This window comes from Sinohyriopsis cumingii, chromosome 7 (assembly GCF_028554795.1).
Source record: "Sinohyriopsis cumingii isolate HCF-2022 chromosome 7, ASM2855479v2, whole genome shotgun sequence".
Lineage (NCBI taxonomy): Eukaryota > Metazoa > Mollusca > Bivalvia > Unionida > Unionidae > Sinohyriopsis > Sinohyriopsis cumingii.
In genome coordinates this window covers 82,789,771-82,801,882 of record NC_142967.1, presented here as the reverse complement: position 1 = coordinate 82,801,882, position 12,112 = coordinate 82,789,771, and the positions used below count along the sequence as shown (strand labels likewise).

The window sequence follows — 12,112 nt, the reverse complement described above, 5'->3', positions numbered from 1 at the left end:
TATTATTGCTTCTCTCTCTATATAAAGGTTATCATGTTTTATATTCTTTTATGAACTTCTGAGTAATTATCTAAGCAGAACCTAGCTATATATGCTGTTCTTAGAAAAGGGAAAATATTTTTTTTTTTAAAGTTATAATTATTAGGTTTTGGAAGTACTGAACATCTCAAGCCATGTGATACTGTTGTTCAAAATACAGTACTGCACATTTATATGAATATGGTAATGAGAACAATGGGGTGAACTGTCAACCCTAAGTAAACAAGTTCTATGCATGCAAAAAATAGATACAAAACCATTTAATATATTATTAATTACATTTAATCAATGGGTGTTATAAGAAAATAACAATACATAATTCATATCTTTTATATGGATAACTATTAACTTTTATCAATTCTTATTTGGATAAAGTTCTATGGTAGGCACAGTAAGATACTGGGTTCTACTCACCTTCCAAGCTCTAGAAATTTCTTTCATCACAGATCAATGAATTGATTTACTATACCCCTTTAGAAGACACTTCAAACCCACTTAAAAGTGTTTGCATAAACCACACCAGATTTCAATGCCACAAGTGCCTACATGCACACACATCTATATAATCAACTGAGATAATGGATAAAAGGATCGATAAATTTATTTTGAATTTTAATAATTTTGAAGCAGAAAAAAACAAATCATATGTTGGGTACAAAGAAATCACAGAAACTACACAATCTGTTCCCCATTGTTCCATTGAGTTTTTTAAACACTGCGAATTTTTTGATCATTTGTGAGAATTTCCAGAAGACAAGAAAAGGGACAACGGATCATCCTGCAAGATCTTCTGGTCTTTGACCAGTGCAACTAAAAAGATACTTATCATCCTATCTGATCAAGTAGGCTTGACAATAAAGATATCCAAAGGTGAATGCTTGACTAATGAAAGACAACAGAGATTCCTACCACTCATCCGCTTGTCCATTTTCCCATATTGGAGGCACACAATACATGTTTTGATAAGATTCCTATCACTCACCCGTTTGTCTATTTCCCCATGTTGTAACTGTACAAAACGTGCACTTATTGCAGCTATGTAGCTCTGCTGACTTGAGAAGGCTACACGCCCAGCCCCCTTCGGGTACTTCAGCTCTGGGTCTGTGTCTATTCCTGCATAACACACGCCACCATACAACCGGTCCATTATCATGGCTAGTTCAACTGCAAGTATCAAAAATATTAATCTACTACTGTTTTCATAACATGTTACTTTTCGATGAAGATAAAACCTATTAAACCAGGAGCATACCCTAATTTCTTCCTTGATAATACTGGCTCTCCAATAAGGTTTTCAAAACCAAGGAGTCTAAACTTTCTGGCACCAGGAAAGAATGCAGAATGACACAGATTGATAAATAGATAAAAATAGATAGAAAGAAAATACCAATTTAGTGTACATTAAATTTATCAATAATGAGTTAGTTTATTTGCTATTGCTACCTCTGGCAGAGCTTCACATTCATAATCCAAGGATCATGGGTTCCATACCCATCCAGGCCTTGGCATGTCTTGGCACTTACATTCCATTTCCTTTGGGTGATACAGCCAATAATGTTACAAATGCTAATAAACCAAGAAAACAACTGTTCAACAGTAGAGTTCAAAGTCTAAAAGAAGGGAGTCCTGATACACTGCTGGCCAAAAAGAAGTTCCAGGAATTCAAGATAATACCATTTCCTGTTTTTAATTACTTAAATTCTTGAAAAAAATTCCAACATATCGTATCTGCTAACAAAACTGTTTTCTTGTGTTAGAGTTAACAAGCTTCCAAGATACTGCACTACACAATACTTTATCATGACCTCTGACTCTGAACCTGGATAGAAGATCAATGAACCTGTCTCAATGTTAAATACAACCACACGCTAAGTTTGGTTAAATCCATGAGTGATATTTCAGAAGTAACCAAATAAAGGTCTCCAGGTTGGACATTAAGCCAACAATTTTGGACTCTTCATCAGCACCATTTTAGTACAGGAACAAAACTGTTTTCTTGTGTTAGAGTTAACAAGCTTCCAAGATACTGCACTACACAATACTTTATCATGACCTCTGACTCTGAACCTGGATAGAAGATCAATGAACCTGTCTCAATGTTAAATACAACCACACGCTAAGTTTGGTTAAATCCATGAGTGATATTTCGAAAGTAACCAAATAAAGGTCTCCAGGTTGGACATTAAGCCAACAATTTTGGACTCTTCATCAGCACCATTTTAGTACAGGAACTACGCCTTCAAGAGGACTAATGACAACAAGACCATCAAGATGGCACCATGGCTAACATGTAGGGGGTCTGACTTATCACCAATCTAATATCACTTTTTTTGTGAAAATTCTGTGTCACTATGACCATCCATTCAGGAAAAACATCTAATCACCTCAGTAGCAATACTGGATGTCAGAACACTATATTTATTCATTTAGGACCAACTTGAAATTAAAAATCTTTTTGTGAAAACTCCATGTCATTTAGAAATCTGCTGAGAAGTAGCCATAACAAGATCATTATTTTTTTATAGTATGAACCAGACATGACCAGAAGTATGTTGGCGATAACCCTATTTAGTTATAGCAATAAATTTAGAAGTAGCGATAGAACATCTGGCAGCCTGTTGGAGGTCTGATTTCCATAATTATCATTTACTACCAAGTAAACATCACACGTCTTTTAGTCATATAGAAAAAACCATCCATTCCAGAGGATTAAAGTCCTACAATGTAAGACATCTACCCTGATATTTATGTTGTTTGGGTTGATGTCTTACTTCCAGAACAGCGATGTGTAGTGTGTTCCCAGATTGACTGATCCCCCATTTTGGAAGCAAGATGTCAACCCAGGGTAGATATCTTACATTGTCAGACAATGGAGGATTGGTGATAACAAGATTTTCTAGAGGACTTATTGTCTGTCTGAGGGGCACTGTTTTTTTTTAAACCAGCTAGACATTATAAGAAGTCTATTCAGTGAAAACCAATACAACCATCCATTTGGAGGAATAACAATAAAAAGACTTCAACCTGATACTGACTGTATGATTAGTACCATTTTCACTTAGGAATTAAGGAGGAGTAGTGTATGATTAGTAGCATTTTCACTTAGGACCGACCAGGAGAAGTAGTGAAAAGGCTTTCAAGATGGCTACTGTGGTGGCCATATTGGATTTCTGTATGATTAGTACCATTTTCACTTAGGACCTACCAGGAGGAGTAGTGAAAAGGCTTTCAAGATGGCTACTGTGGTGGCTATATTGGATGTCTGACTGTATGATTAGTAGCATTTTCACTTAGGACCGACCAGGAGAAGTAGTGAAAAGGCTTTCAAGATGGCTACTGTGGTGGCCATATTGGATGTCTGACAGACACCATTTTCATCATTACTGCAAACATTTATGCTGATGTGACCATCACATCCGATCACAAGAAAACATAATTTTCAACATGACTGCAATATTGGACATCAGATAAGCACCATTTTAATTTAGGACCAAACAGATGTCATAAGAAATATTTCATGCAAACCCCATATAGATATGAACATCCATGTTGACATTACAAGATTTCAAAAGATGGCCACTATGGCAGCCATATCAAATGTCTGACCGGTACAATTTTCATTTACGACGAACTAGATGAAATGTCTTTTAGTGGAAAATCCATGTAAATATAGCCTTCAAATTCAGAGGGGGTAGCAATAGCAGGATATTTTGTTCATACAACCATCTGATAAAAAGGAATTAACATTTTCGAAATGGCACTATACTGGCTGTCTGATCATCACCATTATCATTTAGTACAAAATCTTAGATCACAAGTCTTTCAGTGACCCCCCCACCCCCCGTAGCTATAATACGATTTTCAAGGTGGCTGCTGTAGCACTTATATTGTTTGTCAGATGGACACCATTTTTAAGTTCAGTGAAAACTTCAAGCCAATATGACCATTCATTAAAAGCAGTGATAAACTTTTTTCAGATGGTCACTATTATGGTCATAATGAATATTAGACTGATATCAATGTTATAAAGGACCAACCAGATATTACAAGAAGTGAATATGTCAATCTATTCAGAAGAAATACAAGCAACCAGATTTTCAAACTGGTCAGTATGATGGCCAAAATGGATGTCCAGCTGGTATCCTTATCACTTAGGACCAACTAGTCCTTGGTATGAATATAAATGTGAAATCTTCCTAGCAGATTATAAGAAGTACAGATACTTGGTCTAACAGATACCACCAGATGCCATATGACATATGAAAGGTCATCATACAAGGGTTCAAAAGCTGCAACAATCATTTTAAATAATTATGCATGAATCCATGGTCTTCAAAATCTTGATGTAAATACCTGCTCTCAAAGGCCTGGGTACTCCACCAACAAAGATAGTCTTTCTTGGGTCCAATGGCTGGGACCCATCCATCACAAAATCCGAGTCACTCAGATTCCAAGGTCTAATTTGGACCTGTAAAGTATAAGAGGTAAAGAGGATAATGTAGATATTTAAAATAATAGGGGAAAAAAACCCAACATGAATCAAGTGTCCCTTGAAAGGGCTGAAACTCTACTGTTCAAAAAGATTTTCCAGGGATCATCTGATACTCTTGAGATCAGCAGCATTTTTCTTCAGTAGTAGTAATAATAAATCAGACACCATCAGAAGACTTCTGGGGAAAACGCTATGTTGATATGACCATTCCATTAACAGAATTAGTAAAAAGCATTTTTAAACCTGTTCACTGTAGCAGTCATAACTGAGGTCACATGAGCACTATTTTCATTCAGGACCTATTGTATCGGATAATTATTCTGTCAAACTCCCTATGACTTTCCGTTTAGGAATACAAGTAATAAAAAGTTTTCAAGATGAAGGCCATTGTGTCCATGCCTCATTGTCATTTAGTACCAACCAGACATTAAGAATGTCATCTGGGGAAACGTCTCATCTAAGAGGAGCAATGACAAAGTTTCATGGTGGCCACTGTCACAGCCATATTGGATATTAGACTGACAACCAACTTCCTTTAGATGAACGAGACATCATAAGAAGTCATCTGTAATTTACCTGGGGTTTTCACCAGATGACTTATGATGTATAGTTGATCTAAAGGAAGTTGGTTGTGCTATTTACAGTAAATGTGACTTTTTGTTCTGGTGAAGCTATAATAAGATTTTTTAAGATGGCTGCCATTGTTGCCATACTGGACATCAAATTAGCACCATCTTCATTTAAGACCAACTAGATATTATCTGTGTTTTAATGAAATGCCAACACTGATTACATCATCCATTCAGGAGTAAAAAAAAAAAGATGATTTTCAAGCTGTCCACAATGACAGCCATAATGGTTGCTGTGGTAGCCTCAAGTCTTTTGACAATGAGCTCATGTTGATACAACTTTCTACTTAGGATAACAACATTTTCAAGATGGCTGCTGTGGTGGCCATACTGCATATCTGAGCGGCATCATTTTCATTTAGGACCAAGTACACCTTAGGCTGAATGTGTATGTTTAAGTTCATGGCAATCCACCAAATAGTTCATGAGGAATAGCCACAACAAACTTGTGCAAATGGATGGATGTACCTCTGACAGACAACAGACCATTCCATAAACTAATCTGGTCTATGACGTGAAAAGCTAATAACCAACAAATTATCACACTGTTTGACCCAAAGACAAATCCAAGAGCTGGAGTGGTACAAGCTAAAGGGTACGAATATGATGAAATGATATTCAATCAATGCACTGAATTGGATTAAGCTCCAATTAATAATAATAACAATAATAATAATAATAATATTAATAATAATGATGATGATCACCAACATGATGTCACATAATATTCAATTAATGCACTGAATTGGATTAAGTTCCAGTTAATAATGTGTGTGTGATTTGGATTTTTAATGTAGCTTTGACAATTTTCCAGTCATATTGCTACGATGTCGCAGTGTGACAGTTTATAGTAATGTCTAGCACTGGGGCATCATGCCGCAGACATGTGGGATGATGTCCCACCCAGTCACATTATCCTGACACCAGGCCGACCAGTCCTAACACTAACCTCTTAATGCTGAGTGCCAAGCGAGGCAGCTGTTAGTACCATTTTGTAAGTCTTTGGTATGACTCGACCGGGGATCGAACCCACAACCTCCCACATCTGAGGCGGACACTCTAACCACTAGGCCACCGGAGCGGTCCAATTAATAATAATAATAATAATAATAATAATAATAATAATGTGTCCTACATTTTAACCCCAGTACCAACCCATGACACAAGATGAGGGTGATGGTAGTATATGAAGAAAGGGAAGTATGGGATTATATCATATTCCAACAATAAAACAAATTAAAAAATTTAAATAATATAATAACACACAAAAACAAGGTGTCCTACTTCTGAACTCCATGGATCCATACATAAATGAAACCCAGAGGTCATCAGAGTTTATTAATGGGAGAAAGCTGAATTTGGGATCATAAAACATTTTCATTAATGTGATACTAAAAATCCTGTGTCTAAATTGTCCAGTAACTATACACTTTCAGCATCGGATTTTTGTTCAGCCATTATCATGCAAGCCATCATACGGTAGTATGAAGCAACAATTTAAACTGGTTTGATTCTTTGAATTTGCCATATTCCTTTACTTAATGAAACAACTGTCAAATGCTCTACTGTGAGTGCTCATTTTTTTTAACTGGCCATTGAGAATGCATAATGCAAGATCACATATGTTCAGTATACATGTAATAGATGATGGATTGCACCCTCAATTTGGCGGACATGGATGCATGGACAAGGGATGGATCAATCATTTGAGATAAGCCAAGTGTGAATGTTGATAATCTCTGGGCCATTTTGGAGCAGAGACCATCTGTGCTGTGACAGCAAGTTTCTTCTCTGAGGTAATCACCTGAATTTGTCTACCTAGAGCTCGAGTAGGTTGCAAACCACAATAGTTGGAACCACAATGGGCTACCAGGATGAGCCAAACAGTGGAGCTCCAGACTTGGTGGAGCATCAGCAAAATCTTTCTGCAAGGTGGAAAGGCATACATGAACAGATGATCCCACTTAAGATAGCAGGCAATAAGTGCCATAGTCCTCTGATCTGGAGCTGGGTAGCTTTCCCCCCTCCCCACACCAAAACAATTTTTTGGGGTAAGGATGAATAGCAGCAGCTTCCAGTTTCTAACAAGTAAAAAGAAGTACTCTAATGACACTTGAATCGCTTTCAAACACCCTAATGAACTATTGACAGCTGCAAAGACTACATCTAGTCAAGACTGTATTCACCTGTCCAATGGATTTTTAAAGAAAGAAATTTGGTGCAAATTTTTTTTAAATGTTATTTATTGTTGTGCTCATGTGCAGTGACATGTGCATGTATGTGTGTGGTGATATTAGACAATCCTAAGTCTACCAACTACTTCCTGCTTGAAAATGTATAAAATGCTGAAAAGAAAACATACTGTAATTTCTTTTATTCAAAAATGTTGTTTTACTTCCCAGGTTGTGGTGGGGTGGGGTGGGTAAACTAACTGAAATTTTACAATACTTATACTCATTGCTATTGTGCAGCTTAATCCTTTTTTGTGCTAAAAAAAACCCACAGTCCATATTCCATGTGAACACATCACGACAGAGTGGACAACTCAGTAGGATGTAAATCCACTCGTGCACTGGGCATGTAAAGGTATGTAATAAAAAGGTATGTAATGCACTCGGCATTGAGGGAGAAGTCCATGTTATAGAATATTGGTATCTCTTTGGGCCACATGCTGTTGCCACAATGACAGGTCACAGAGAAAAAAATTCCCGAGCTTGTGTGTGATTCACAATGTCCCTAATGTGAGGAAGCAATACACTACTTGGGGCAAGAGGTAAGCAGTGCACCACTTCTCTCTCAGCAGAGAGCACACGCTGCCCTAAACATGACAAGTGACTGACATCTCCCATTGGGATGGGGACTCCCAGGATTATTCAGCTGTTCCTTCTGGAGGGGCCACACAGGTTGCCGAAGATGCTAACGAGCAGAGGTACTAGAGCAAATGGCAGAATGGTACTACCACAATGCTGCCATCATGAAGTCCTTCAAGGAGGAATGATTAAGAAAGGCAGCAATGAGCTCTAAAAATCATCATTGACAAAGAAGAGAAATGTATTTCTTTGTGTCAACAGTTACGGCATAAATCTTGCTGCACCTTCTCACAGATGCTAGAGGCAGTAAAAATTAGTCATGAGTGGGAGGTCCTGAAAGGACGCCTCACTAAGTGGTTCATAGGAGCCTTTGGATAAAGACCATTTAATTGTATTGGAATTGCAGCTCTATAGTCCTCGATAGCTAATGCTGAGCATCTTCTGTTCTCAAAAGAGAGAAAATAAAATCAGCAATGAAGTTACAGAGGGATAACTAGAATCAACATGTTTCCTATTTCACTGATCACGGAAGATTCACCACCTGGCATCATGGACCTCGGATGTCAAAGCACTCCTGGCTAGAATGAAACAGCTGGCAACCCAGCCTGAAAACATGTCCTGACGGACAAATCACTTGAGACAAACCACATGTAAAGGTGGAAAATGTGTGGGTTGATGTGTAGGAGGGATCCCTTGTATTGTGACAGAAGATAATTCCTGTGGGGAAGAGACTTGTGTTGCTCCATCAGAGGTCTAGAAGATTACTGAACCACAACTGTTGAAGCCACTGTGGGGCTATGAGACTGATATGAGCAGTGAATGTTCCAACTCTTTGCAGAACATGAGGTAGCAGCCACAAATGTACATCTTAATGATGCAAGCAATATATTTTAAATGTGATTCAACAAGCTCAGCCAATCAGATGCAAGTTAATCTCATTCATTACTGAACTCATCCGATATTTTAATGTTAGAATATATTCCAGGTCTGATCAAAATTACAGGCAACAAGATCAATCAGATGCAAGAACACCACTTAGTACGAATTCATGTGATATGTTATTGATTTAAGCATAATTTCCAAGTCTGATCAAAATGGTTAGCCAAGCAGGCATAAGATCAATTCATTTTATGTGCATAGATTTTACCCATTATCGAACTCATCTGCGATTCTGTTTATATAAACCCATATAAAAGTCTGATTAAAACAGGGAGACTTCAAAGTGGTAAAAACAAAGTGTTGACAGGCAAATAATGGGCCATAGCATAAACTCATTGGGTCTTATAACAAGGTTAGCTAAATTATTTTAGGTAAAAACCTAAAAGTGTCGTCATTGCAATTCTCCTTTAATTGATTTTTACAATGTAACATACACTCCCCAAGCTGTAAATCAAAATACAGCTGGCACTTAATTAGTGTCTCACAGAAGTGCTTGTGGGTATCAATGTGATGGCTGATTCATATTTTGATGTTATAACAGAACAGAATATGCCAAAATTACAATGCTTACAATGAAATAGAATTTACAGTGTACAGTAGTCCCCGTCTTGAATGGCCCCCCTGACTAGCAGCCACCCACTCCTTACTGCCAGAATCTGTTGGCACCAACGAGTTTGTGTTCAAAAGTACCCCTCACGAAAGGCCACCCGGGTAACGCGACCAGCGGCCAGCATATTAGTGCAATAATATAAAATTTACCCCTCACAAGTGACCACATTTTATTTTAATATGTAGCCAGAACCAGTATTTTATTCATAACGTATGTTATGTAATCCGATTTCTGTTTCCTGATGTCAGGTTTTCATTACTGAAAGAAGTGTTGACTAAAGTACATGTACCATGAAGGTTAATATTATAACATTTACGCCTCACGAGAAGCCACATTTATTCCATAAAGCCGAGAAAGACTCAAATTTTATTCCATTCAAAAGGGTAAGTACATGTAATCCAATTAGCCTTACTGCTGTGTTATCATAAGATGTACGGTTTCGTCACTCTGATAATTGTTAAGATTACAATTATTGAACAGTAGTAACAGCTGAGAAGTGGCAGTATTGATGTACAATACACAAGTCAGCAGGAAAATGGTTTGATAGCCTTTATGGCTTCCCTTAGTAAGATGTTGAGCTTGTTCACTTTGATAATTAGTGGCTATTACTACTGACAATAATTGTCAAGATTACAAATCCTAACGGCTGCAAAGTCAAATCTGCGTGATGTTAATGGTACATATCGAAGCCATTTTGGCTTCTCTCACTTAGTGTAAAGAAATGTGTAAAAACAATAGGGTACCAGACTGCAACTAACGAATCACATGACAAGATCACTTCCTTTAAAAACATAGCAATTTGTTTAGAAGCATAAAAAATTGTTTTATCTGTATTGTAGTTGGCAACATGAATAACTTACTGCAAAAAGATCAACATGTCATCGAGCAAAAGAAAAATTCTCAGTTTAGAAGAGAAAGTGAAAGTAATTAATTCAACTGACTGGGCGGGGGGCCGAGGATCCTTGCAGAAAACTAATGTCAGAAAGACTCTGATAAACAATATCGTGAAAGGTAAGGAAACAATTCTGCAGAAGTGGGAAGGTGAAATGGACAGAGAAAGGACGATTGCTTGAGCCAGGAGATGTTTGTATCCTGATTTGAATGACAAAAAAAAAGCCAAAATTTTGTCAGTTTAATTGTGATATGACGACTTTACCGCAAGTAATGGATGGTTGCACAGATTTCAAGTGCGACACAATATTAAGTGTTCTGTCCTTAACTGATGTAAATAATGAAGTTGTCGAAGATTGGAACAAAAGACTAAATGATATATGCAGGGGATATGATTGCAAGGATATTTTTAACTGTGACGAGACTGGTTTTTTTTTTTTAGCCTGTTACCAAAAAAGTGACAGATGATGTGATCTGTAACATAATTATAAAGACAGTTTTAAAACTATATCAATGGTTATTCATAACATTCTTTTGAAAATGATGAAACAGTTTGTTTTACATTTATTTCACAACATGCAAGTAATTTTTTAAACGAAAATATTAAATGTTTTAGAATTAAATGTACTTGTGACTTTCTTCATATGTATTTACTATTCACATTTGTCATCCTCCTCTAGAAAGGCCACCCTCATTATAAGGCCACTTCCCTGCTGCAATAGGGGTGGCCTTATAAGAGGTGGACTACTTTATTGCGAACAGATTTTTCCAATAAATCTAACAAAATATGTGATTTCTTTATTAAAACATGCAAATTTCACAATGTTCATTCTAACTTTTTGGGCACTGTCATTGTTGATGATTTACATAATCTAAGCACAAATTTCTTTATATTCAACACATTGGGGCCAATTAAAAAAAAAAATAACACAAGATCCACACCAGACATTGTGTTATAAGCAATTTATTGTGGGATCATTGTACACACACAGTGGTCCCCCTCATGAATAGCCCCCCTGACCAGCAACAACCCACTTAAGGCCAGAATCCTTTGGCACCGACGAGTTTGTGTCCAAACGTAAGCCTCAAGAAAGGCCACCCCTCTAATGTGACCAACAGACAAAATAGTGCAAACATGTAATAATTTACCCCTCACAAGTGGCCACATTTTATTATTAACACGTGTCCAAAACTAATATGGAATTCATACAGTAAGGTATACAGTAAGGTAAGTAGTCCAATTATCTTTCCCCAGTGTCTGTTTCTGGATGTCAGGTTTTCATACATGTATCAATAAGTTTAGTATTATTAACGCAGACATTTAGGGGAAATGGGGTCAGCAATATTTTGAAAAAGCTTTGGGCTTTATACACTGTTGTTTTGTTTTTTAGACGACTGGATGTCAAGATCGTAACATGGTCAGCATAGGCTAAATACAGACTTTGTGGATTAACACACAGAGAAATTAATCTTGAACAAAACAGGGTACCAGACAAAGACCGTAAAATCATGTGACAGAACATGTATAATATCCTTGATAAACTAGAAATTTTGATTATTCTACAAAAGTTTTGTCTGCATAATTAAACTGCAATATTGTGCAATTAGCAACATATACATACACCTCATAAATACAGTCCCATCTGGAAAGGCCACCTGTCTTATATGGTCACTTTCCCAGTGCAGAGAGGGTGGCCGTGTG

The 12,112-nt window shown here is 37.1% G+C and overlaps 1 protein-coding gene across 1 annotated transcript in view; it reads right to left on the bottom strand.

Annotated features, from left to right (window-relative positions):
* The window catches only part of LOC149795636 (cytoplasmic polyadenylation element-binding protein 2-like), a 106,889-nt gene that overhangs the window by 18,304 nt on the left and 76,473 nt on the right, over positions 1 to 12,112 (bottom strand). Inside the window, exons 6-7 of the mRNA XM_089965465.1 lie at positions 4,393 to 4,507; positions 1,022 to 1,203 (exon numbers count right to left, since the gene is read on the bottom strand). Coding sequence (XP_089821591.1) covers positions 1,022 to 1,203; positions 4,393 to 4,507 — 297 coding nt within the window. The remainder of the gene's footprint in view (positions 1 to 1,021; positions 1,204 to 4,392; positions 4,508 to 12,112) is intronic.